General features: G+C 47.5%; 4 protein-coding genes and 2 long non-coding RNA genes across 7 annotated transcripts; 4 read left to right on the top strand and 2 right to left on the bottom strand.

The window, feature by feature from the left end:
• The first annotated feature begins 2,407 nt into the window (after positions 1–2,407).
• Positions 2,408–5,492, top strand: LOC120687585. Its single transcript, XR_005680789.1, has 2 exons — positions 2,408–3,073; positions 4,866–5,492. It is a non-coding gene; the product is annotated as an uncharacterized LOC120687585 (long non-coding RNA).
• A 534-nt stretch (positions 5,493–6,026) lies between these two features.
• LOC120687640 lies at positions 6,027–7,654 on the bottom strand. The gene is made up of 3 exons (XR_005680803.1): positions 7,117–7,654; positions 6,716–6,777; positions 6,027–6,530 (listed from the first exon to the last, which is right to left on the bottom strand). It is a non-coding gene; the product is annotated as an uncharacterized LOC120687640 (long non-coding RNA).
• A 496-nt stretch (positions 7,655–8,150) lies between these two features.
• On the top strand, positions 8,151–12,879 carry LOC120687436 (transcription factor TIP2-like). 2 transcript variants are annotated; one of them, XM_039969463.1, is made up of 4 exons: positions 8,151–10,403; positions 11,330–11,933; positions 12,020–12,447; positions 12,535–12,879. In XM_039969463.1, exons 2-4 carry the CDS (start codon positions 11,349–11,351, stop codon positions 12,602–12,604), a joined length of 1,083 nt encoding a protein of 360 aa, XP_039825397.1. In that variant the 5' UTR covers positions 8,151–10,403; positions 11,330–11,348; the 3' UTR covers positions 12,605–12,879. The 2 variants fall into 2 exon arrangements, with proteins under 2 accessions (XP_039825397.1, XP_039825468.1); XM_039969534.1 differs by having other exon boundaries at positions 8,151–11,933.
• Positions 12,880–15,390: 2,511 nt separating this feature from the next.
• On the top strand, positions 15,391–16,688 carry LOC120687358 (F-box/kelch-repeat protein At1g80440-like). Its single transcript, XM_039969365.1, has one exon. The coding sequence runs from the start codon at positions 15,430–15,432 to the stop codon at positions 16,603–16,605; it is 1,176 nt and encodes a 391-aa protein (XP_039825299.1). The 5' UTR covers positions 15,391–15,429; the 3' UTR covers positions 16,606–16,688.
• Positions 16,689–16,955: 267 nt separating this feature from the next.
• LOC120687258 (protein FAR1-RELATED SEQUENCE 5-like) lies at positions 16,956–20,435 on the top strand. Its single transcript, XM_039969272.1, has 7 exons — positions 16,956–17,096; positions 17,340–17,539; positions 17,634–17,895; positions 18,030–18,717; positions 18,877–19,334; positions 19,443–19,721; positions 19,856–20,435. The coding sequence occupies exons 2-7, from the start codon at positions 17,364–17,366 to the stop codon at positions 20,342–20,344; spliced, it is 2,352 nt and encodes a 783-aa protein (XP_039825206.1). The 5' UTR covers positions 16,956–17,096; positions 17,340–17,363; the 3' UTR covers positions 20,345–20,435.
• Positions 20,436–23,179: 2,744 nt separating this feature from the next.
• Positions 23,180–25,872, bottom strand: LOC120651204. The gene is made up of 3 exons (XM_039928626.1): positions 25,757–25,872; positions 23,535–24,855; positions 23,180–23,321 (listed from the first exon to the last, which is right to left on the bottom strand). The coding sequence occupies exons 2-3, from the start codon at positions 24,060–24,062 to the stop codon at positions 23,298–23,300; spliced, it is 552 nt and encodes a 183-aa protein (XP_039784560.1). The 5' UTR covers positions 24,063–24,855; positions 25,757–25,872; the 3' UTR covers positions 23,180–23,297.
• Between the last annotated feature and the right edge of the window lie 585 nt (positions 25,873–26,457).

Here is a 26,457-nt window from a genome sequence, read left to right as displayed (position 1 = left end):
GCAGCTGGGTTGTGCGGCCATGCACGCACATGAGTCGGACGCATGTATGGGAGAGGACGGTGGTGGGGTGGCTTTTCGTTCTCGTCTTTTTTACTTTTGAACCTTGTCATATTTGCTCTCAATTATGTTTTGGTTTTGATTTGATAAATAATAGTTTTGTAATGCCTTAAGTTTATTACTAGATGTTATAACAGTGTTTAAAGTATAAATTAGTGGTCAAAGTTGCAATCAAGTGGCCTAAAAAGTCAATGGTTTCTAGTATTTTGACCAAAGGGAGTTATGCCGCTTCTAGAAATACTCCCTCCTTCCCAGTTTATAAGGCATACACGTATATCAAGATTCAAACCTTCTTATCTTTGACCAATAATTTGACTATTAAATTTTTGTTTTTATAATGCAAATTTCATATGATTGGATTCATAATCAAATATAGTTTACAATGATTATAAGCTTATAATCAAAAGTGATATAATATATGATAAATAAATGGTCAAAGTGTTGTTTAGAAGACCGTGTCATGTTCCACCATGCCTTATAAACGGGGAAGGAGGGAGTACTAAGATCCAATGCTGACACAATCAATGTGACAAGAAAGTAAAAGCTCTAGATGACTTGTCCTGCGATGCAAAATGCTCACACCAAATTCACATTCATGCACACATGTTTCTTTGTTGGTTTTCTTCTGTGCTCCACGTACACAATGACGTGGTGCCGTGATGTTGTTCCCACCATACCCCTGGTCCTGGTGGGATCTTTGCTTGCAGGTAAAATGATTTATAGTGGGTCTGTCTGGTTTTAAAATAGTTTAAAAATACTTTTCATGATGAATCTAGTATTATAACATAAAATTTATCTCAAAAGCATCATCTTTTTTTTCCACCATGGGGTTTCCCTAGAATTTCATTACTTATCACAACGAAATTACAGATGTTCAAAAGCAGCAGCATCTGTGTAAACTTTATAGATCATGGTCAAAAGTTAAAAATAAGTTTGGTACGTAAAATTCATAAAACGACTTATTGCACATTGGTTACAATTAAAACGACTTTAGGTTGGTTGCAGGGAGGATGACGCACGCCCATCTGCAACTAATTAGACCCAAGCACCAGCGTAGTAGTAGTGATAAGAATTTGTGCTGTCGATGATCATTAGTTAACACATTCAATGCAGAAGATCCTCTCGTGTTCTTTCTTCTGTTGTGTAAATTTTTTTATTCATTAAGGTCCAATCCCGTTTTGTTTGGTCTCTTCATTCGAGCTATGTCAAACAAAAAGGCACGCTGTTGATTTTCTTCGTAAAAAAAGACTCGATGTTTCTCGTCATGTATGCCTTTCAGTTTTTCGTGTGCTTTAGGGAAATGCTGTTGTGCCGGCGCGGACAACTATGGCTAGCTAGTCCTTTGGAACAAACAAAATGAACGGTTGGATACCGCAATTTGTACTTCAGGAACGGACCTCAAATTTACACTTGATGCCATCATCTTGCAAGGATAGATGACCACTTAAGTTTGTTTGAAATCGATCACTGCTGTGTGAAATTTCGCCATTTTTCAGATAGAAACGCCTTTCATTCATATCTAGCGTACTGTCCTTTACACAGGAGAAGGAAACGCTATGTGAAAACAGACGCCCCCTGACACCAGATGGAATGCAGTAATTAGCTACTTGCACATGCTACTATAAGGCCGTCTCCAATGACGACGTCGCCGACAGACGTGGAACTCAGAGACAATAAACAATGGAAAAACTTATATTAATGCTCTTCAGTATCCATGGCTCCGGTAAACATGCTCTCTGATGGCTTTGGCTAACGTGCTATGTATACGCTAGCGAGCAAAGGACAGCTAGCGCAAGAGGTTTTGCACTCTCTCTCCTCACCACGTCAGATCAGGCCGACGATATCGCCGCCCAATGGAATGGAGGAGGCCTGAAAGTATAAGCAGTAGCACGCACCATACGCAACAAAGCGGATCCACGTGTCATTGGCTGCATAGAAGGAGGTGGTTTTTTTAGACTCCACAATCACCGTGTTCGGCTGGAGTTTGGTGCCTCTAGCGCTACAGTTAATTTCTCTTACATCTCTCTCGCTCCAACCTCCAGCCACCAGCCAGATAATAGTGTTTTTCTCTCACACTACTCCAGCTCTAGTCTCTAGCTCCAGCCTATCGAACACGGTGAATGTGTATCCAAAGTGATGCCCCGAGAGAATATTGGGGCGTCACTTCTCACACTGTGACAACTTATGCTAGTTTGGCGTGATGCCAAAAAAAATGTGGAGCGGGGCAAGTTCAGGCGCCGCTGCTAGTCTACTACTACCTATCTACTATACTACCTAAAAAGAACGAAGTTTTGTTTACTCCTATATGGGTCTGCCTCCCGTGGTTCTGCCAGCGTTGCATCTTAGCCCTCTGATCGTCATCTCGTGCGATCCCGACCCTCAGCTCCCACCCCACGACCTCGTGCCCGACGGTTGCTCCGCCCCTGCCTCCTCCTCGCCTCGCGACCTCCTCCTCCGGCCCCCACCGCCCACCCCCATGCTTCGACGCCGCCGCATCCCTGACCCCTGCCCTCTCGCCGGTGCTTTCGTCCCCCCCTCTCTCTCGCCATCGCCGCTCCGCCGTCCCCCTCGCGCCTCCCTCTCTCGCTCACCGCCGCCGCCGCTCCGCCGCTCCCCTCGTGCCGTCCTCTCCTCTCCCTCGGCCACCTCTCCGTCGCGCTGCCACACCCGGCCTCTTCGCCGCGACGCCGACCGTGGGTTGGCTCGCACCCGCCGTCGCCACATCTGGTCTCTCAGCGCTCCGGCCTCCCCTATGCTCTGTGTCTCTCCGGTCTCCACATCACTCCAACGCCGAGGCAGCCGGCACCTCCCAAGTCCTCCACGGCTCCCCGACGAGAGGCCCACGGTCCGCCGGCTCCGGGCGCACGGCGTCTCCAAGCTCACGTCCGGCCTCCGAGCGCACTGGGCACCTTCAGCCTCCCAGCGCTCCGTTGCTCCCCAACGTGAGGCCCATGGCCCACCGGCTCCAGGCGTGCGACGCCTCCAAGCTCCTCCACCACCACCTCTGCCCCATTCAGTGAGTTTCATCAGTTGTTAGGTTTGGATAGTTAGTGGGTAATTCTCATCAGGTGTTTCCATTTAGTGCTTAACCCGTGGATTTGCGGTGAAATAATTAGGATCAACAAATTGTTGAATTAATTAGCATAGGATGGCAAGACTTGTTTCTGCGCGCACTGATAAGTTAGTGTTTCACCTGAATTTTTGTTGTCAGGCAGCATTTCAGTTATTTTGATGCAAATGGATGGATAATATAGATTCAGTTCAGTAGAGTTGTTTATATCATTTGCTCTACTGCTTGTCCTACTGTCGCATGTGCATGTTTTGCACTATGACATACTTCTGTTAGTTTCATTGTAGCATAGTTGTCATGCCTCCCCCCCCCCCCCCCCCCTCTCAATTCAGTATGGTAGGCAGGATGCACCTTATTTTGATGCAAATGATTGGATAACTTAAATTCAGTTTGGAAGAGTTTTTCAAGTGATTTGTTCACATGTATCTGCTATACTGTATCTCGCCATCCTATATGCGTGTTTTGCTCTCCAAGAAGTTTCCAATAGCTGAATAATCAGTGTAGGACACATGCCATGCCTTTATTCTTGAAACTGAAAGTTCAAGGTTTCTATTTATTTAGCTTCTCCTATTGTGCTATATATCTGTGGTCCACCATGGTGTAGTTAATAACATATTTAAAAATTGAGTGTATGAAGAATTGAGTGTTTGTAGAATCATTCTTGAGTGGCAGTTTACTATTTGTATTTGTGTAGTGGTACATCAGGATTGTACATATTTGAATGAATTTCAGTTCTGAATCAATAAGTGCAATGGTATAGAATAATCCTATGCCTGTTTTTTGAGTTTGACATGTTTTTACATGATAATCCTTATGCCTATTCTTTTTTGTACTCTATACATGTTTTCCCATGATAGTATGGTTGAATCATCATTTAGCTTTTAAAATATTATAATTATCTGCAAGACAAAAGCATGTTGCATTTCATATGGAGTCTTCAGATGTCTAGCTTATAGGACTGAATATTCATAATTGTTTTCATACATATTAAAATACATATTAGATGACCTTTTCGTTTGATGTGACAGATGATGACTAAATATTATTTTGATATTAGAAAAAGCTTGCAGTGTGCTGAGTTCTTTGGTTCATGGCTTATCTGTTTTCTTGGACTCATGCCTTATGCTGGTTGTAGCTTGGTGAATTGTCATGGTCCAAGTAATCCTTCGATTCATTTGATATTATACCAGGCACTTTGAACTGAATGTGCCACATTCTGTATTAAGCATTGATAATCTTCTATTCAATTTAAATCAAGTGCGTAAAGGTAAAACCCTATTCCAATTAGCATGTCGCTTGCCCTGCGAGCCCTCGTAATGGGACAATGGAGAAACTGTGCAAACATTAATTGATTATTTGTATTTAGGACATGACATGCGATTTTTGTTTTTTCTTTCCCTTCATTGCAATTGCATCATGTACCATCGTGAAAGAATAGGGTGTTTCCTATCTCATTGTTTTGTGGTGCCAAGTAATGAAATTTCTAAACATGTCCCTTTGTGTTGCACCAGAAGTAGTAGAAAATTATCTTTTGGACGTTTGTCAAGCATTTGTTTCTGGTAGTGTATAGAATAGTTTACACCATGTACAGTGTGGTAAACTCTGGGTTCAGCTAGCCATCAGTTCCCAATAAAACTTGTGTTTCAGCTATTTGCATCTTCAATTCTCTCTTGTAATAGTGCAATAGGATGTCTGAATGCTAAATATATTAAACTCATTTATCTTTTCCGGTGTGCAGGTATGGATGTTGAGTTTGCTATTATTCCAAATTGGACTCCAATCCATGAAGTGGACTGAAATCCATTTTTTTTGTCCCATCTGCACGTGAAGAGAAAGAGGAGACACCTCTCAGATCCTGAGAAGACTCCAATGTCCAATGAACTGCAAACTCTGGTAATCTGTCTGTTTGGAGCCATGACGAGTTGTGGTAGACTTGTTCTCTTGTCTTGGATTTGTAACTGATAAGTGATAGTCTTTTCATATATATTTTTTAGACTATGGAGAAACACTTTCTGAGTTTGTAGGGAATCAGTTCCATAGAGTCCTATACTCCTCTGTTTTTTAATATATCGTGAAAAATATATCCTTAAAACTTGGGTACATGCCCTATGCCGCATCACAACTATGATAGCATACTCTACCAACAAACCACATACCAGAGTTTGCAGTTTGAGGAATAAAAGTAGAGTGTCATAAATATGCATGGATGTTGAAACTTGGCGCAATCAATTGGTGAGCATTTTGGATGTTCGTTTTTGTTTGGCAACTAACTACTGAAAAGTTTAGTTTTCACCCGTTTGGACTTTTGATGGAATGTATAGCAGGTGGTAAAAATAAAAAGGAAATAAACTATCTAATGTTTGAACAGGCACGAATTCAAGATTTAAGAATCGGTACATTGTCTGCTTACCAGTTGAGTATGGATTTATCCTATGATTAGCTTATGCACTTAATTTCAACCCTTATATTGGTTCAATAATCCATCTATAGTTGTATGATAGGATGCAGTACTATATTTGTTTACTTTTACCCGTAGCAACGCACGGGCATTTATCTAGTTCAGTAAAAAATTCATTTTGTTGGTCTTTGCATGCTCACCCCTACTTTCTCTCACCTCGGTGGTGCGGGATTGGAGACATCACCTCTGTGGCGCGGGATTGGAAATACAGTTGCAGTGAAACGAGAAACGGACGAGAAGAAGTGTTTTTTATTTTGTGTGGGTCCCAATTTTTGCTGATAGCTTCGATGCTCCATTTTCCACACCTTGCAGCTACTGTAGCTCCAGTGCCCGTTTACTCACTGCGAGACCCAATTTTTCTGAGCATCACTAGCACATTGTGGAGGGCCTTATGTTCGGCCGGGCTCAGATGAGCAAAAACAAACACATCATGATGGAAGCGTGACCCGTCATTTTGAAGCAGTAATCCATTTACTACAAGTTTATATAGCCTGCACTCTGTAATTGGTAGGAGTACTCAGTATTGTGCATAGTGTTGGCTGGATTTTATCTATAAAACTCGCGGCGGCTGATGCAGAGGATCCCGCGTGACGTGGACGTCTCTCCTGCTGATTCCGGAGCCGTGAGCCGTGACGTGAGGTGACTGGGGAGCCCCCGATTTCAAGCCTAGCCTGCACTATGTTGAACCAAATGAGATAAAAATTTCGGTCCAGTATCCATTGCCATCTCTTTCTTTATTTTTTAGGAAGATCCATTGCCATCTCTTAATTTAATCATTATAATTGGTTTCTTTAATACGAATCAGATATTATGAGACAGCTTTATGGTGTCTTTCTAAAAAAAACTTTTAACCATTGGAAAGCCAACGTCCTATTAGGCCTCCTCCACCGTCCTATTAGTTCATGGGCCTGATCCTTGAAGCGTTGCTCGTTTGATTTGGGCCACCTGTCCACCAAAAATGCAATCTAAAAAAAAAAAAAACTGTCCACCAAAAATCAACAGGGCGTCAACCTTTTTTTAAGAGGAAACAAGGCCTCAAGTTGGAGTTATTAACCTGCATCTGCCATCGGATAACCACCTGCATCCCATAGAGCGTGCTGAATTAAGAAAGGGGGATCCATTTGACTCACCTTTGTGCGCTTTTTCATCTGCAGGAGCCTTCCGCTTGTCAACAAAATCTGCACACCTGATTCTGAAAAAAAAAAAATCAAATCAAAAGGGATCAAAATCCTAAGGAAATCCAACTAGGTCGGAGGAGGGATGGGGAATATGGGGGAAGAAAATTCTAAGAGCAATTCCAGCAGATTGATCTTCCATCTCTCTTTCCCCTTTATTTTTTCTCAATCCCCAATAATTTCTCTCTAATCCCCAATAGAAAGGGGAAACATCACATCTCCTTTTTCATATAGAAAGAGAGGAAAATCAATCTGCTGGAGCACTTTTTTCATATATGTTGAAATTGAGAAAAGAAATTTTCCTATATGGTGAGAAAGAGAAAAGGAGAAGATCAATCTGTTGGAGCTGCTCTAACCTGATCTTAAGCGCGTGACCGAGGTAGTCAATGACGTCGATGAAGTCGGCTACGGGTGGGCATTCGGGTAACCCGAAAAATTCGGGTCGGGTATTTCGGGTTTTGAGAATTTCGGGTTTTGAAATCTGTAACCCGAAATTTGTCCGAAATAATGAAAACCCGACATTTCGGGTACCCGAAAATTCGGGTTCGGGTTCGGGTTACCCCGAACTACCCGAAATTTGTACGTCTCCATGGCGAGCGTCGGAGGCGAGGTGGTGATGACCGGCGGCAGCGGGGGCGGCGGCGGCGGCTCGGTCACGCCCCACGGCTGGAGCAGTGCCTACGCCGAGAGCGTCTCCATGGCGCAGGCGTGCGTCGAGAGGCGAGGAGACCGGCGGCCGGCGGGGGCGGGGGCGGCACCTGCGTCGGCGCTGAGCCGCTGACTGCTCGGAGTGGGCGCGCGGCGGCGGCCGGGGTGGGGGCTGGGGTGCCGCGACGGCCGAGGTGGGGGCTGGGGTGGACGCGGCGGCGGCGGCCGGGGTGGGGGCTGGAGGGGGACGCGGCGGCGGCGGCCGGGGTGGGTGCTGGGGGTGGACGCGGCGGCGGCCGGGGTGGGTGCTGGGGGTGGACGCGGCGGCGAGTCGGCGACGGCCAGGGTGGGGGCTGGGGATCGGCGCGGCGGCGGCGGCCGGGGTGTGGGCGGGGGTTGGGCGCTGCGGCGGTGGTCGGGGTGGTGGCAAGACGGTCGGCGCGGCAGATGGGGTGCGGCTGGGCGCTGGGCGTGGAGTCCGTGGAGGCGTGGACGGACGGCGGCGGCATGAGGGGTTGGACTGGAGGCGCGAGGGACTGAGGGGATTGACAGGGTTAGGGTTAGTCCAAGTGGAAGGGTTTGGTGGGCTGGGCTCAAAATATGAGTGGGCCGAATGAATAATAATTTTGGGCTAGTCTTTTGTTCGGGTTTGTTCGGGTATTTCGGGTACCGTGGCCCAATACCCGAATTACCCGTAATAATTTCGGGTACCGTGGCTTGAAACCTGGATTAGGGTTCGGGTTTTTCGGGTTCGGGCTCGGGTTTTTCGGGCTCGGATTTCGGGTTTCGGGTATTTTGCCCAGCCATAGTCGGCTGCCGCTGGAACTTGAAGGGCAGCCATGGGACTCATCCACTCTCAGTCTCAGGCCGCCGGTAAAATTCTCACCATGACCCCCCGCTTCCGGGTCTGACACACGAGGCCTCCGCCACTGGCGGTCTCTGCTGGGCGCTGGCTTTTGCCGGAGTTGCCGCATCCTCCCCGATGTGCTCGCCCATGGAGGGAAGCGGTCGTCGCCCATCGCGCTGGCTTTTGCCGGAGTTGCCGCATCCTCCCCGATGTGCTCGCCCATGGAGGGAAGCGGTCGTCGCCCATCGCGCCGACTTGCTTCGCGGCGAACTCAGCCACCCGCGCCTCGAGTCCTCGACTGGTAGCAACCCTTCTTCTTCCTCTGGCCGTGCGCAACTCGCACGAGCAGCTCAGGCCGCCGGTAAAATTCGTCGCCCTCCATCCACCGTTTCCAAATCCCTCGCGCCTAAAGTTCACCCACCTCCCTAGCTCCCTCCCCAACCCCTCCATGGCGAGCTCAGACCACTGCCCGACCGGGAATCAAGGATTCCCCGGCCGCCGGCTCTTCCTCCCTGCCTAGATCCGCCTCCATGCCGACGACCCAATCCTGGCCTCCCTCCGCTCGAACCAAGTACAAAAATCGGCTCACCATAATCCCCTGAAGCTCATGCTTGCGCTATCTTTCCACGTTCGCCGGCCCATCGCCGGGAACGCGGTGCTCGCACCATGGCCGCCTCCGCTCGTCGTGGGCGGGAGCCGAGCGCCGGCCAAGCACCAACCATGGCTGTGCGTGGGCGGTTCGATCATAGCCGCGAAGGTTCTGACCAAGGGGGTAGAGACAGTGGCGCTGGAAGCTCGGTGTTCACCGGCGGCGGCTCGATGCGGCCTGTGGGGTTGGCGGTGGGGCGCGCGGTGGCGCGGCGCCTGCGGGTGGCGCAGGCCAGCCTGGGCTGCGTGCAGTGCGGAGCTCGGCGAGCGGCTCCAGCAGGCGGTCGCGGAGACGGAGGTGGAGGCGTGGCGGGGCGTCGCCAGTGGCCACGAGGATGCCCCTGCGGGGCAGCTGCAGGAGCGAGCTCGCCGGGGCCGGTGCGCGGCACGGGGCCGGGGCTCCCCTGGCGGGAGGTTGGGGAAGGGGCAGGCCCCACCTGCCAGGTGGGCGCCGAGAGCCCTGTAGGCGTGCTGGAAGGACGGCGTTGGCCTTCCTTTTGTGGCCTATAGCAGGTTGCATCATATTCATACCACAACAACAGTCAAGCCGTTGTCCCGATCGAGCTGGCCAGGCCATGGACTGCTCGAGGTGCATCTACTGCACCACCGAAGCCACTGCAGATAGGAAATGCCGAAGGCCAATGGCCCTATCGATGCCGGCGAATTGGCTGGATATGCTCATTTAATCACCAAGCGTTAGTGAAAATAGTTATACAAAAGTACGCATGCAGGTGGCTTAGGTATTAAATGCCAAGACCAAAATAAGTTGTGGTGGTTAGGTACCGAAGGTCAAAAATTAAATGCTCGAAAACTTTTATGAGAGAGAGCATGCATATTTTTTTATATAATAAAGTGCAAAGCAAAATCGATTATCCACTAGTTTGTGCTGCTCACTTTCAGCAATTTGCAGAGCAAAAAATTGATTATTCATTTGTCTGATAAGATAATCTGGTGAATACCAAACCAAAATAAGGGTGTGGGGGCCCGCAAGTTATCTCAACGGATTGGTTGAGATAGATAGGCATTTCATCAAGAAGAAATTGGATGAGGGGATGTTACGAATTAACCTTGTTAAATCTGGAGATTAATTAGCTGATGTTTTAACCAAGGGTGTTAATGTGGTGTCTTTTGTGAAAATCTGTAACAAGATGAGGCTTTTAGATATATTTGCCCCAGCTTGAGGGGGAGTGTTGATGGTTCTTTCAGTAAATAGTAAAGTATAGAGGGGTTTTCTTGTAATTTGTACCTTGTATATGTATATGCTAAGGAATGGAAGAGTGTGTAGAAGCTTCATTGGAAAAATCGTTCCCCACCTCCTCAACATTTCTCCTGCCCAATGTCACGGTTGCCACTTCTATATACCACCCCTCTCTCCTCTCTACATCCCTTCACTTCATTTCAGCCGCAGGAGCTAGCTAGCTTAACCAACCTCAGCTCGCTACTATCTTGTTTAATCTTGCACTGAATTACTGCGTTGCTGCTGGTATCTCTGAAGAAAAGGTTTGGTACTCTTGTTGTTGATAGCTTGTCTCTGTATTTGTTCTTTGGGCCATGCATGCATATAGCTGCTAGACTTGTTTTGTTGCTTCCTTTAATTTTTACTTTGCCAACCACATCTCCTAAATTCCTTTCCCTCAAATCTAAGTTGTTTTCTCGATCAGATGCACTGATGATGATCTAAGTTGTTCTTCCTCAGGCCGCCTCTGCTTTGCTTTCTCTAGTGTATATGTATATGCAAGACAACTTTTTCTAGAGCAAGGCTGGAACCACATGCATGTACTGAACCCATGATGTATCCCAACCCAGCCAGTACTCATCCATTTTGCACACAGAATCTATTTTGAAGTTGTCTTATTTGTTTGATCGGTTTAGTTTCTTTACTTCTCGAACAATCATCGGCACCTCTTTTGGTTGCAACTGCTCGACTTTGTTCATCAATTGGATCCGTGATTTGTTCTTTGGCTACTGCATCTTGCCTTCTTTTTTACTTTCTGTGCGCACCTCTTATTTTCTTTCAGAACCATGGGTGATGTGTTCCTGCTGTGTTCAGTCAATGATCAGATAACTTTATAGACGTACGTTTTGAGTTGTTTTACTTCACTTGATCTGTGAGCCAAGGCGGTGCACTCTCGTTCTCGACCTAGTCCTGTCTTCCATTTTTGCAACTCGGTCGCTTAATTGCTAGTAGGTAGTTAAGTCCTTGCTGTTATAAAATCCAATGTGTACAAATTTGAAATTAAGAACATGGAAGAGTACTTTGACACAAACGTGTTTTTTTTAAAAAATATTTTCTTAAAATAATCTTCTAAGATGCATGCATTTTACCTTTCCCATTTGCATATACTTTATTTATTTGGTGAGCATGCATGTTCTGCTTGTGTTATACTGTATATGTACTACTGATCCAGTTTGTTTTTGTGTTTCAGTAAGTTGCAATTAAGCAGGATGTATCACCCGCAGTGCGAGCACCTGATGGCGCACGAGAGCCGCGACCTGGACGCCGGCCAGCCGCACCTCACCGCCTCCGCCGGCGTTGCGGCCATCCCGACGGAGCTCAGCTTCCACCTGCTACACTCCCTCGCCGCCGCCGCGGCGGTGTCCACCGTCATGCCGCAGCCCACCATCGACTACTTCTTCGGCGCCGCCGCTGATCCTCACCAGCCGGCGGTGCAGTACGAGCCGCTGCCCCCCACCCACCAGCAGCACACCATGAACATGCTGCGCGACTATTGCAACGGCGTCGGCCACTACGCCGCCGCCGAGCCGTACCTCCGCGGGGCAGGGACCGGCGCCCTCGTCTTCAGCGCCACCAACGACGAGTCGGCTGCTGCCTACATGCCCGCGGGGCCCTTTGAGAGCTCCCCGCCGCCACGGGCCACCGGCGGCAGGAAGCGAAGCAGGGCGCTGATGAGCGGCGGCGGCTTCCATGGTGGGCCAGCCAACGGCGGCGTCGAGAAGGAGAAGCAGCGCCGGCTGCGGCTCACCGAGAAGTACACCGCCCTTAGGCTCCTCATCCCCAACCGTACAAAGGTAATTAAGCTGTCCAAATTACTTCTCCTGTTCATCTGAGTAAATTAAATCTCGAGATTTTTCCCTATTATATATTTTTGGCACAGGATGATAAGGCGACGGTGATCTCGGACGCGATCGAGTACATCCAGGAGCTGGGGAGGACGGTGGAGGAGCTGACGCTGCTGGTGGGGAAGAAGCGGCGGCGGATGGAGCTGCAGGGGGACGTGGTGGACGTGGCGGCGCCGGTGGCGGGTGAGGCCGAGAGCTCGGAGGGCGAGGTGGCGCCGCCGCCGGCGGCGGCCGCGCAGCAGCGGCAGCCGATCCGGAGCACGTACATCCAGCGCCGGAGCAAGGACACGTCCGTGGACGTGCGGATCATGGAGGAGGACGTGAACATCAAGCTCGCCACCAAGCGCCGGCGGGACGGGTGCCTCGCGGCCGCGTCGCGCGCGCTGGACGACCTCCGGCTCGACCTCGTCCCCTCTCCGGCGGCAAGATCGGCGACTGCCACATCTACATGTTCAACACCAAGGTGAACAACCATCGATCTAGCTACATCCTATATATTGATACAGCCACTGCAAGCATCCAAAACAACCTGTCCACCTGATTGTTGCAGAAGGCCTGCGCTGTCATCTTGTCCCTCGGCTGACTGCAGAGGCGACACTGAAACTGGCCACCGTCAATGAACTCTTGTCTCATGTAGTGTTGACAGACAACAGAGATGGACGGAACTCTGCATTTGCAAGAGAGAATGGTACTCTGCACACATCCGACTGTACAAGATGATCAAGTCCAGCAAGACCCACCTGATCCCAGCACGGGGACCTTCTGGCGCTCCTGTGCACCACCGCGGGTACAATTCTTTGCTTGGCTGCTCATGCACGGGAGGCTCCAAAGCAAGTCCAACCTATTCTGGAATTGTTTTTATTATATTTTTTGTCCTAATGCTTCATGAAATGATCTATATTACCTTCTTTATTCTAAGGTTAGTTCAACGTGGTCGGTAGATTCAGTTTAGGATGGTCGAATACAGAAATCTTTACCTACTTATAAAGAGCAGACCGTTTCTACGGTACTGTTGACTTTGGTCTGTTATTACTCACTGACCAGTGGACCCCGTTTTGCGATGCCTGTCCGCCGCCAGCTGCCTCACCGTCCTATTACGCTATTCCGAGCGCACTTGCCGTTCTCCGCCAAAGTCGGACGTGGAGCCGCGCCGAACCCACAGCCGCCGCCCACAACAACTTCGTGCCCGTGCTCGTGCTCGGAAGTTGGAAGCTGCCGCCACTGGAAGCCACTAGTCACTACCGCCGGTAGCCCCGGACACAAAATCAACCATTAGATAACAAGTATTTGAACTTCAAGAATATAAGAATATGAATAGGTTTGGAAGTGCACAATTGGACAAAGTGCTTAAGATTATGGTAAATACTTTAGAATAACTCCACTGTTGACCAGATTTGTAACAAGTCGTTACCTTCAAAAATCAAACATATCCCAAACTTGATTGATATAAATTATAGTTGCAGGATGACTACTGACTATGAATAATACAACGTATATCTATGGTACATAAAAGGTAAATCTTAAGAGTACCTTATCATGGCAACACTGACAAAGATCAGAGTGAAGCGCGACTTTCTAGTGGTAAAGCTAGCGTCGAGTCACCGGTGAAGGGTGAAAAAAATGATTCCGAAGAGATAAAATTGATCATGATACCGAAGCTCAATTACGACAATACTTTGAAGGCTGAATTCTGAAGCTCAGTTACCAAAATGATTCGAAGCCTGAATGCCGAAGCCCAAATACAAGGATTCCGAAGCCCAATATGGTTAAATAAGAAGTCCAGCTAGTCGGGAGCGAGATCATGCATATTCTTTTCATATAAAGTGCAAAGCAAAATCGATTATCCACTAGTTCGTGCTGCTCACTTTCAGCAATTTGCAGAGTAAAAAATTGATTATTCATTTGTCTGATAAGATAATCCTTTTGCGTCGAGTTCGGACGAGCAAACGCAAAGGGCACGGCCAGCCAACCACGCCGTCGGTGGTCGTCCTGTCTGCGTGTAAGCTGGGTCAACTAGTCAACGCAACATACAGGGCCCAGGAGCCACGGCGCGCGGGGGACGCGGGTGAGGACGGCAGAGCCACCAGCACAGCAGCGCGGGGGGGGGGGGGGGGGGGGGGGGGGGGGGGCTGCCGGTCACAGGACTCGCCGTCGTTTTGGGGACGACGATCGCAACCCCATGTCGCATCACCAGCTCCTGTCCGCGATCCATACGCAGTCATCCCAAGTTCTCATCCTTTTTAAAAAAAATCCCAAGTTCGCATCACTTGCAACGTGCAATCTCCCTATCTATCTGCTGCCACTTCGCCACTGGGACAGCCGAGCGGCCTTCCTGGATAAGCTACAAGCGCTCCCGGCAACTATGATCACACACACATGACACATTGCATGGGCCATTTGCCATGGCCCATGGCATTGGCTCCTGGGTGCAGCCAGAGCTAGCTTGCTGCTTGCCTTCCCGCCTCCCCCATGCCAGTGGCCACTAGCCACTGCCATCTCTGTCACATGACCGGGGCCCCGTGACAAGTAGTATATCTGAAGAACCAGATGCAGAGATAACTCCATTAACAGTTGTGCGTCTCACTGAAATTGAAGATCTAGTTATGCAATGATGGTGTGTGCATCATCGGCAGGGCATGCTTATCTTCTTATGGACAGGATTTGCAACTTTGCTTGCAACGAAGTAAAGCTCGATCGAAGCGCCACGTTCGTGGACAGAGCTCAGAGAGAAGACGCGTGACCAGCTCTCTTGCTACTCAGAGCAGAGGCCGTGCTCGTTGTTAATCCGGGTGTTCGGACTTCGGAGCAGTATGTTTTAGACCACATAGTACCTACTACAAACCTGTTAAAAAGATAATTTAGGTGCACCCAACATTTTTTTACCTTTTATTAGTAAAAAGAGTGTCCATTTCGCAAAATTCAGAGAAGAGAAGAGAAGAAAAGGAAAGGAAAAGAAAGGAAAGGAGAAGGAGTGCCTACAATTTCATTTCTCGACACCATTTGGATAAGCGTTTGAATTGGAGTGTTGACCGTCTCACCTTTTCTTTATCTTTATCATCAGTATAGTTTGTTTGGAACTAACGGAGTGCAAGAATGACTAGCTGCAAGTATTTAGTAGTGCATACAATGATTTATTACAAGCAGTATGCGAGTTGTGTGACTGCTTCGAAACCAACGGGGACAGACAGACACGGTTTTCAACAAACCGAGGCCCCGCCGAAAAGGACACCGGCCGGGATCGAAACCCACGACCCCGCCGTCGCAATCCCAGGCCATTCCGCCCATTCCCGTGGACGGCCGCTGCCGTCGACGCCTCTGTCCGATCCAATCCAACTGCGACCAGCCTGATCCCGTCCATTACCGTCTCCCGCCAAAACCCCCGCCTTTATAAACCCTCCGGCCGGCGCGCTCTCCCACACACACCACCATCACCACCACTCACGAGATGATTCCCACTCCGGACACCGGCGATCGCAAGCAAGAGCCCGCGGCGGCGCCCGAGCCGTCGGGCACGGGCGACCTCATCCCGGGGCTCCCGGAGGACCTGGCCCGGGAGTGCCTGGTGCGGCTCGGGTTCGACCAGCTCCCCGCGTCGCGCCGCGTCTCGCGCGGGTGGAAGGCGGAGGTCGAGTCGCCCTTCCACCACCGCCTCCGCCGGCGCCGGCCGCTCCTCGCGCTCGCGCAGGCGCGGCCCCCGCTCGCGGGCTCCGGCCCGGCGCGCAAGTACGCCGCCGCGGGGGGCTACTCCTACCGCCTCGTGCTGCACGACCCGGCCGCCGGCACGTGGACGCCGCTGCCGGCCATCCCCGGCGGCGGCGGCGGCCTCCCGCTGTTCTGCCAGCTCGTTGCGGTCGGCGAGGGCCCGGCGACGAAGCTGGTGGTGCTGGGCGGGTGGGACCCCGAGACGTGGGCGCCGACGGCCGCGGTGCACGTGTACGACTTCGTGGCCGGCCTCTGGCGCCGCGGCGCGGACATGCCGCCGCCGCGGCGGTCCTTCTTCGCGTGCGCGGCGGCCGGCGGCAGGGTGTTCGTCGCGGGCGGCCACGACGAGGAGAAGAACGCGCTGCGGTCGGCGGCGGCCTACGACGCCGAGGCCGACGCGTGGGCGGCGCTGCCGGACATGGCGCGGGAGCGGGACGAGGCCAGGGGCGTCCGCGCCGGCGCCCGGTTCGTCGCGCTCGGCGGGTACCCGACGGAGGCGCAGGGGCGGTTCGCGGGCTCCGCCGAGGCGTTCGACCCGGCCACCTGGTCGTGGGGGCCCGTGACGGAACGGGTGATCGAAGACGGCGCGTGCCCGAGGACCTGCTGCGCCGCGCCGGGGACCAGCATCGACAGCGGGATGTACATGCTCCGCGACGGGCACGTCATGGCGCGGGACGCCGGCGAGGGCGGCGTGTGGCGAGCCGTGGCGCGCGTGCCGGAGGACGGGCGCGCGGCGGCGGCGGAGGTCGCAGCCTTCGGGGACGGCCGCGTGGCTGTCGTCGGCTCCGCGTGCCCCGGCGCCGAGCAGACCGTGTACGTGCTGAGCCACGGCGGGGCGGCGGCGCCGTCGTGGACGCACGCCGCCGCGCCGCCGGAGTTCACCGGGCACGTGCAGGCCATATGCTGTGTACAGATATAGATCGTTGCAGACCTTGTAATTACAAGCTTGGTGCAGTGTCGTCATTTTGCTGATAATCAATCTCGATACTGCATGCCTACGGCTCATCTCTTCGGACTCGGCGTCCAGTTCGGACTCTCGGGTCCTCCGTGCATAAAAGCAAGCAAGAGGAGCTCGCAAAGCGAACCTCCCCTCTCGCGCATTCACGCCGTCCGAAGCCACCGCCGTCCCCCGCTTTTCTGATCCCTTTTCGAGTAGGGGAGTAGGAGAGAAGATGGACATGGACATGGACATGGACGTAGACTTCCGCCGGCTCGGAGGACGCCAAATGTTTTGGTGTCCTATGGCGGACGTACCCACCCCCATCGACGGTCAGGCATTTGTCATTTAGATTCGCGCCGACGTTTGAGGTGACGGAAGAATAGCCAACGTTTGATGCCTCGCGCGCAGGAAGTCAAACTGGGCAAGCGGGCCGGCAACTCGTTTTCACATTGGCTGTTCTCACCGAACAGGTTTTAAAAGAATTACTTTATTATTTTTTTTAAAAAAGTCTATAATCGAGGCTTAGCCTGCAAGCGTTCAGCTTCGTACAGGCGAGGATAAGGATACGAGACCAGCACTGTTTTGTAGCTCGATTTATACGAGTTATTTCCTTGCGGTCTCCTCGTTAGAGCAATCCCCATGGATTGCGATGCGTCCAGTTAAACTCGCCCTTGCTTAACCCAGGTTTCACCAGTCGCCCTCGCTTAACCCAGGTTTCACCAGAACAAGAGGGAATCATGAATATAGATCTAGATTTGGGAGTAGCAGAGATGATTCGGGACAAATTTGTGGGAGTTGATTCAGGTCAGATTGAAGGAAATGGACAGGAGGGTGGAGAAGCTGGAGCAGAGGAAGTTGAGCTTGCATTGGAGGCTGGTAATGTGATCACCGAGCGACGGATAGGTTGGACGAGGTTAGTACATCTACATCGTTTCAAATTTCGGAACTTCGTTTTTTTTGCTCGATCGTTTGTTATATTCACCATCCAAATTTCGTTGGTCTTGTAGGAAATCAGCTAGGGAAGGCCCGTCCGAGCGGATTGCTGTAAACGAGGAGAGTGCGATTACAAGGGCACTGAGCCAAGCAGCTAGGAATCGAGGATCTCCAATTTTCCAACCTCTGGAGGGTACATTATTCAGTAGTAGCGAAGAGGCGAGAGATTTCTTTAATCTTTATTCATGGGAGATTGGGTTTGGAATTCGTTATGGTCGTAGCAACAAGAATAATAAAGGGTACACAACCAGGCAAGATATTGTTTGTTCTTGTGAGGTTAGTGTCGATTCAGCTCTCTTTTTTTCGCTCTCTTTTATTTTCCCTCCTTGTTGCTGGTGTTATATTATTGTTAATCATTCGTTGTATGTTTCTAAATCATAAATAATTAAGCGTTGGGACAAATTTGTCAGGGATCACCGCGAACCAAGAATTGTGCGTCTATCAGGACTGGATGTAAAGTTATGATAAGGCTGCTGAGAACAAGTGATCATGGGTGGTACATTAGTCGAGTTAGCACAAGCCACAACCACAAATTATCAGAGGGGTATGCAGAGAAGAAACAGTGGAATTCTCACAGCATGATTGATCCGAGCACTAAGTATTTCATCAAGAAACTTCGAGACAACAATGTCAGTATTGGAAGGGTTTGCAGCATTATTGGTGTCACAGATAGTAGTGCTATGAATCCAGTTCGTAAAGAGACCATCAGATCACTCTGCGCGAAGGTAGCAAGGGAAAATATGGCTGATGACATTGGTAAAACTGTCCAACTTTTACGGGAAATGAAAATCAAAGATCCACTTATGGAAGTGAGGTTCAAGGTTGATGAGAAGGGCACAGTTAAATCTATGCTTTGGTGTACTGGAAAGAATAGGATGGATTACAAGAACTTCGGTGATGTTGTCACATTTGATACAACCTATCGTACCAATTTGTACAGCTTGCCGTTTGGAATTTTTATCGGTGTTAATTGCCATTTTCAGTCAATTATTTTTGGTGGCGTTCTTTTGTCTACTGAGACAGCAGAAGACTTCCAATGGGCATTTCAAAATTTCATCGAGATGATGGATGGATCAGTTCCAATAACTGTGCTGACAGGTGAGTTAAGTTCACACAAGTAGGGGGGCCTAATTGCATAATTTTGATGCATTTTTCTGTATGAAAGTATGTTGTATGTAGTACTATGTGACTTTTTTCTAGTGGTTTAGTTTGAGTTTTTTTTAGCCCGTTGCTTTTTCTGGCTTGAATGATGTGTAGATCAATGCGCGGCAATGGGAAAGGCAATTCGTACTGTTTTGCCTGGGACACGTCATCGATGGTGTCGTTGGCATGTCTTGAAGAGTGCTAAGAAGAAGTTAGGGAAAGTTATTGCGAGACACAAGCAATTCAAAAGTGATTTCTATAATCTCATCACCAACGAGACATGTGTTGATAGTTTTGAATTGTCGTGGAAGAAGTTGATCATAAAGTACCGGCTTGTGAAGAGCAAGTATATGCTAAGACTTTACAAGCATAGGGAAAAATGGGCCAAACCATACTTTATGAGTGTTTTTTGTGCTGGGATGACGAGCACGCAAAGGAGTGAAAGTGCAAATCACATGCTTAAGAGGTATATTCAGAAGGCTGCGCCTATGCACCTGTTTGTAAGCAAGTTCAATGAGTTCCTTTGTGATCGGACAGAGCAAGAGGCTCGGGAGCAACATGTAACAAAAATGGTAAGTAAATGGTGTATCCCTTTTATCATTCTCCATTGTTATTAGGCAAATGTATCCATCTTTTTTCGTTTTGGACTTTTTCTGAATTGATTAATATACATTGTTCAGGTTACAAGGAGAATGAGGGTAGGGGCTCCGATTGAAGAGCATGCCGATTTAGTGTATACTCGTGCAATGTATGAGAAATTTTATGATGAGTTATTCGAGGCTGGGAAGTTTTGTGTTCAGAGGGAAGATGGCAATGACAGGTTCATTGTTTCCTCTGCGAAGTTGAGCTCAGATGGTGTACAAAAAAAATATGTTGTTACTCTGCACGGAGAGGATTTCATGTCTTGCCAGTGTGGTCTGTATGAGCATCTAGGTATGCTGTGCCGGCATGCTCTAAAGGTAATATGATTTACTCCTTTTTTGTGTGCTTAAGTACATTGTACTTTGCTGCAATTATTAATGGGAGAGTTATTTTTTCGCTCGTTGATATATACGTGTGTTTGTATAATCTTTCCCCTATTTTTCTGTTCCAGGTTTTGTTACATTTGGATAGGCAAGAAATTCCAAAGTTTAATATAATGAGAAGATGGACAAAGGAGGCGGTTGTTTACAAAGCTCATGGAGAACAAACTGATATAGCTTCAGATGCAGACCAAATGAGGAAGAAGGCTTTGATGTTGCAGACTCTTCAAATTGTGCATGGACCTTCACCGGTGGATGAGCAGATGTTCAGGAATGCTATGGAAGCGTTGAGGCCCGCTGACCGAACGCAGCGGGAGGATCCACCATTTGATGGACAGTATCAGTGTAGTTTGCATGATGATGCTGGGCCGGTGCCTTTATCGTGCCCTCCAAGGACAATGAAGGGTGGTCGACCTCCTAGCACTGGGCTTAATGCTTGGATATCGAGGAAAGACAAGAGAAGGACTCTTGACTCTTCACTGAGGGATCCAATTTCCGAAGATTGGCCAGAGGAAGAGATGCCTCCTAGCAAGAAGACCCGGTGCTTAAAAGATATCTGAATGTTTCTTGACCAATCACAGTATCATTGATGCCAACAAATGTTTACATTGGAAGTATGTCTGGTGGCAGTACATTGGTGTCTAAAATAAATAGTTTGCGCATTTTATTCGATGATGCTCATCATAAACCTAGTTTATGAACAAAATGTAGCACGGATTAATATTATGCCGTCCGATGTCTAATACTGCTGTAATATATTCTTAAGTTGCATTGTTCAATTGTCGTTGGTGTAATCAACAATCCCCTGATTGACATGATGTCGCTGCACTGATGTTTTTACTGGATGTCTGTTCGGCTCCTCTTGGAAGCTGACTTAATTTGTGGGCTTGGGGTAGTGTCATACTTTGCTGCGTCCATAGGCTGTGGAGATGGTGTCATCAGTTGGTCAACTGCATTAATTTGAAAACATTAGCATCAGTGATTCCAACATTATTTCTGTTCCAAGATGGCATTTTGATGCATTAGCAGACCGTTCAATTGGTCTCCATTTGTTAACCTTCCTTCAGGTTGCTGGGCGGTTGGTGGGGTAACATCAAATTGTATTTGGAAAGCCCTGATGTAGTGTTGTGAAGATGGAGTCTCTGTATCTGCAATATTTTTTTAAGCGAAACCAAGTTAGTGTGTGTGAAATTCAAATATTTACAATACATGATTGCTGAATATGTTGTTCAAAAGATTGGTATTTGCTTTGTTTAGAATAATGCACATGGGTTTTCTCGCCTCTAAGCAACTGTGTAACAGCGTTTCCTGAGGGCCTTGGATGTTGCATAACTGATGTTGCTGAGAAAAGCTCGGCTGCATTCATCTAGTTATTTCCAGCGACAGAGTTCCTTGCAGCATTGACAAAATTTTGGAATGTTAGGACCGATTTGTAATACAATATGTCAATGGTAATGTGATATCAAGGTTTATAGGTTTGTACCTGATTTGATTGAATGGAATGTTGTCAGCAGTGTCCCCAGTTTGTTCATTCATTTTTGAGGTGGCTGTACCTGTAGTGTTTGTGTGAATTGGGTGTTGCTCAGTGGCAGGGAATTTCTGCATATGTGTAGCTATAGTCAGAAATATGTTTTCATTATTTTTTTTTACCATATAGCTGACAAAAAAGTTTGGAAAATGTAATCTACATGGTTATGTACAGCAGTTTGTTATATTTACCATATGTTGTGTACAACGGTGAAATAAAGTTTGATCTTCCATATGCTTTATCTGCTGTATTGATAAGTTGGACCAAAATGTAGCTGCTTCTGATGGTAATTTCCGGAAAGAAGAGTGATTGAAGTAGCACCAACGCATGAATACCAACTGTTGTTTGGCACATGGAAATTGAGTTAGATTTTATATGGTTTATAAGTGCAGAACTGGTGTTTTTATTTGGAACTAGGTACTTACGTTGAGTAAGGGAAGGCATCCATCCAAGTAAATGGTTGAAGTTCCAGTATCTTGCCGGAGTTGCTCTTGCAGGGATTTCGATGCTGACATTAATCTTTCTACTGTAAATCCTGCCCAGTCTAAAGCACCTTTGTATTTTCTATCTGACAAAGCAAGCATAACTGTAGGGGGGAGTGCAGGCATTGATGCTGGGTTTGTCACAGGTGCCAAGAATGTGGATACGGTATACATGATTAAGGAAATAGTGAATGCTCTTTCTTCCGGTTCAGACAATTGCTCAACGCTGTGAAGTGATAATAGTACAGCGCGTGCTCTAGCTAAAGTGTTTGATGATTTTGCGTAGCCAATCGACATTGCTTTTGCAAGGTTCTTAGTATCTAACTTTTGCGAACAGTGCACTGTTCTAGTGACAGGTAAGTTTCCTGAAGGCAAGCCTAATACTGACAATGCTTCATTTGCGCCTATTGGAATCTCTATACCTGGTTCGATGCATATAGTTGATCGATCGTAGTTTATCGATGACAGCAGCCATGCAGACAAAACCCTATTCGGATCATACTTCAGTGGTGCATCCGAAAGAAACCCAAGTCCGATTTGTTCGGTCAGTATTTTCTGCTTGCTCTTGAACCCCGGCAATATTTGAGCAAGCAGCAGAGGTCGGTTCTTGGGGCTGCAGAATTTGCCTTGTATTGATCCTCTAATGTTGTGGGGGATGCTGTGCGATGCTGCTTCTTGACGGAGGGAAGTAATCATTGGGGGTTGCATGCCGAAGTTGCTAGCCGCTTGTATCTGATAGAAATCGAAGTTCCGCATTAGTTTGGCTGCTTTGTACTTAGGAAATGCAAGCTGCGAAGGAGGAGTATTGCGGTGTGTATTTCATTTGATTCAGATTTTATAGCGACCATACCTTGGCTCGGGTGGATTTTTCTTGAAGTATGTACTGCCTTTTCTGTCCCCTTTTCGAAGCTTTGTTGACTTGGACAATACATCCTGATGTTTATATAGCGTGCGGCTATCGTGATTGCCGTCTGCGGCACGCAACCACTGGCCTTTCTTGTGGTCGAAGGTATAAGAAAGTGCTTACCCATTAAGAAAGTTGGCCCAGGTTTTTGTTAAATTTCTTTCTGATTTTGGGCGTGGCCAGGCCCCCACACTCGGTATAAATTCCTCTATTGTTTTATAATCCCTATCGTTTGCTATGATCTCTTTGCGTTGTATTTTGTAACGGATAAAATATGCATATATCAAGCGCCCAAAGGTTTTATGGGTGGATTGTACATGAGAGAGTAGAGACAAGCTAGCATGAACTGAAAGTTCGAATATATAATACATTGTTTTCAGCTGGAAATACGGTCTTAGGTACGGGAATTGTAACGGTTACATCAGATAAAGCATCGAATTACATGAGAATTTGTGGGGGGTGGGGGGGGTGGGGGTGTGGGGGGGGGGGGGGTAACACTACAGTGATAGTTCTTAAGTTCATAATTAGATATATTGCTGACGACGAAGAGTCTTTCCAATTTTTCTCTCCGTCTGATCTTCTGATCTCTTCCAGCTGGTTCAGTTTTCCTGGTAAGCTTTGATCTGTAGAATCCGGTATAATATTACGTTACACTTGTGTTTTGAACTAAACATTGAAGCCAGGTTTACATAATGAACACAGTTTACAAAATTTCAAAAGCATGAGTTGTAAAATTATCATATATATATGTAAATTACATAGTAACTTTAGTTAGACAGATAGTTTCATTTAAGAGATTATGTTATTTTGTTTTGGTGGGGGCAGTATTAGCTAACCTGGAAAGCCAGAAGGTCGGCATATGCACTGTCAACGTTCACCTTGTCACCATCAAGTGTCCTGACTAGATCTCCAATTAATGGCCCTGGACCCTCTGCTGAACTGAGAACTGCTTCGGTGATACCCAAAGATTGCATGAGTGAGCCCAATCCAGAAAATGAAACATTGGTTGCATCCATTATCTTCATCCCAGTTGCTTTTACTACTTCAACCTCTTGCTCTACACTCGCTATCTTGTTCTCCATGTGTGCAAGCATGTCATATGTCAAATCTCGTATAGTTAAGTTCGCAGCTGCTTCAATATGTGTGAGTGTTTTCACCATCACATTGACCCTGGCGGCATATTGTGTTTCTGCAGGTTCACCAAGAATTGTCACCCCAGAATAACTGAGTCTAAGGATTGATTGGAAAGTTGTTTGCCCAATTTGGTGGGTCTGGACGGTTGGAACTCTGCCATTCACAGTCCGCATGACCCGTTCAAATATGAACTTTATTATGAAAAATGAGGCATCCTTGTCAAACTGCATCGAAAAAATATTAGGGTGAAATAGTAAGGGCCATTACGAAAGTTTCTGGGATGCAATGTGTCCAGTGAATAATTGCTTTTGCTGTTTGCGAAATCTATTGCCCAATATGATGAAATGCATGACATGTTTGTTGGAAATTATTCAAGTTCTTTGAGATGTGCATGACAGGATGTTGTTTTCGATTTGTCCAGATTACTTGCCTGTGGCACGGTCATGCCGTGGAGGAAGGAACCAGCGTCTGAAGTGATGGTTGGAGGTGCTATGATATTAGCAATGGTATCTTCTGCTTCACGGAATGCTGCTGCTGTCGGGTACACTATAGCCCCAAGATCATCAAACCATTTGGTTCCTAGTTGAGGAGCAGCAGAAGAGTTTGTCAAAATTCCAATAAGTGTGCGACGGTATGCATTTCCTGCATCACGTAAGCTTCTATATTTGTTTAAAGCAGCTTGCAGCTGTGATCTGGCATGCATGAATGGTCCATTCTTCATAATCATTTTGGTGTAGCTGAAATCTCCGATGTATCTACCAAAGGCAGCACGAATTGCTACAATGCTGCTGATCAGGGTTCCGTTAAAGCTCAGCATTGTGTCATTTGAAGCTTCACCGGACACAACTAATTTAGTTGTGTCATTATCATCGTCTGGCTGCTTCTTCTGAAAGCAGATCTCGAACATGGTGCCATTGCTGCCTTGTTTGTTTTCATAAATCTCCAGGCTTCCTTCACCAACTCCTCCAAATATCGGCCCCATCATTTCAAGCCCCGTGAAGAACTCAGTGGTGTTCATGCTGCCTGTATCATTTTCAAATCAGGTTATGCAAATTAGAGCTTTTTTTGCAATTAATAATCGTTGTTATCAGTAATTGGAGGCTCAATATGTACCTCATATATTAAGGCACATACTGTCTTTTTTATTCGCAATTCTAACCATTATGGTATATGATGTGTTATGAAACTGTAATAAATCATCTATGCGACTATGAAAATTTAGTAATATCAAACACATATATAAATTACAGTCATTTGTCTTTAATAGGTAATAATGTCATGTAAACCCCCAGTGTTCATGTAAAATTGGCACTTTTGCCATTATCAAATAATATTATCTAACCTATTAGATTTATATATCCATCATCGAATTGTAACATCATTAAAAAGGCTAAAATTAATGTCAAGTATTATCAAAAGTATATTGTTATAGTAATTGTTATTTTGAGCCATGGAGAAGCTTCGCAGCTGATGTAGCTCATGTTTAGTTCGAAACAAATTTATCACGCCCAAGCTCGTTTGTTCGAAACAAACTATACTCGAACAGGGTCTTCTTTTTTGTCTTAGGTGGACTGGGTAGTTTTTCTGCGTGCTTTGCATAAGGGCTCGCACTTGTTGTAGCACAAAGTGTGGATTTTGTATGGGTGGGGGGTGCTCGGGATGGGGGACTGTGGTTTTGGCTTATTCAGTCGCCTGAAAGTGAACCTGCTATCAATCTCCAACCTTTTTTGTCTAAACTTTACCGTGCACCGCCTTTTCTTTTTTGCGTCGCTTTCCTTAATCATCTACTGCGCTGTTGGACCACAAGAAAATGGAGCACACTTTTTACAATTGGGACGTTGGGACCGAAGAATCCTAACAAAGGCGCTAAACATTTTGTAAATGCCAAAGTGGAAGCTGTGCTGCACCAGGATAGAGTCGTTACCTCGGCGGGGGAGCTTTGGCCGCTCTCGAATATTTTCGGGCTGATCCTGCTGCTGATGTGCTCCGGAAGTAGTCGAGGCGGAGGAGATAAGGTTTGCTGTAGCGCGATGGCTTGTGGCGGGCGAAGGGGGGGGGGATGAGTCCTGGGGCCGAAGGGGTCAGCTTGGCGGGGGCAAGATGGTTCTGGATGAAAGCGGATAAGGTTGTGGGTGCTAACAGTGCACACACGTTCATTCACAAGTCCTCTATATATTTACCTCAGCTCACAGATACAGGCATGATCAAGGCGAGTGGAATGGCTAGCGGCGTCGGAGAGTCTTGCCGGACACAGCGTGCCGCGGTCGAGCCTCGTGGCATGCGTTTTGTTTAGTCTTTTTTTCTTTGTTGCTCGTCTTTTACTTTCAGTTTTGAAATTTGGTCAGCTGTATTTTGGGTACGTATTTAAATTAATTAGTATGTTATTATTTGTGTTACTAGTTAAATCTTTTTGTAGGTGGAGTCTTAATTTTGTTAGTTGGTCGCTAACAAAGATTATTTACCTTGAATTTGCGTCAATGTAGTGTTGGTATTCCCTAGTTTATGTTTACGATAAATGGGGCTGCTTGGCTTAAAATTAAACGTTTCTCAGCCCTCTTCAAGTCTGTGGCTTTTAATAAACGAATCAATTTTTATGGAACGCAAATGGAGTCATCAGCATATGCA

Source organism: Panicum virgatum, chromosome 1K, assembly GCF_016808335.1.
Source record: "Panicum virgatum strain AP13 chromosome 1K, P.virgatum_v5, whole genome shotgun sequence".
Taxonomy (NCBI): Eukaryota; Viridiplantae; Streptophyta; class Magnoliopsida; order Poales; family Poaceae; genus Panicum; species Panicum virgatum.
This window is presented reverse-complemented; position numbering and strand designations above follow the sequence as displayed.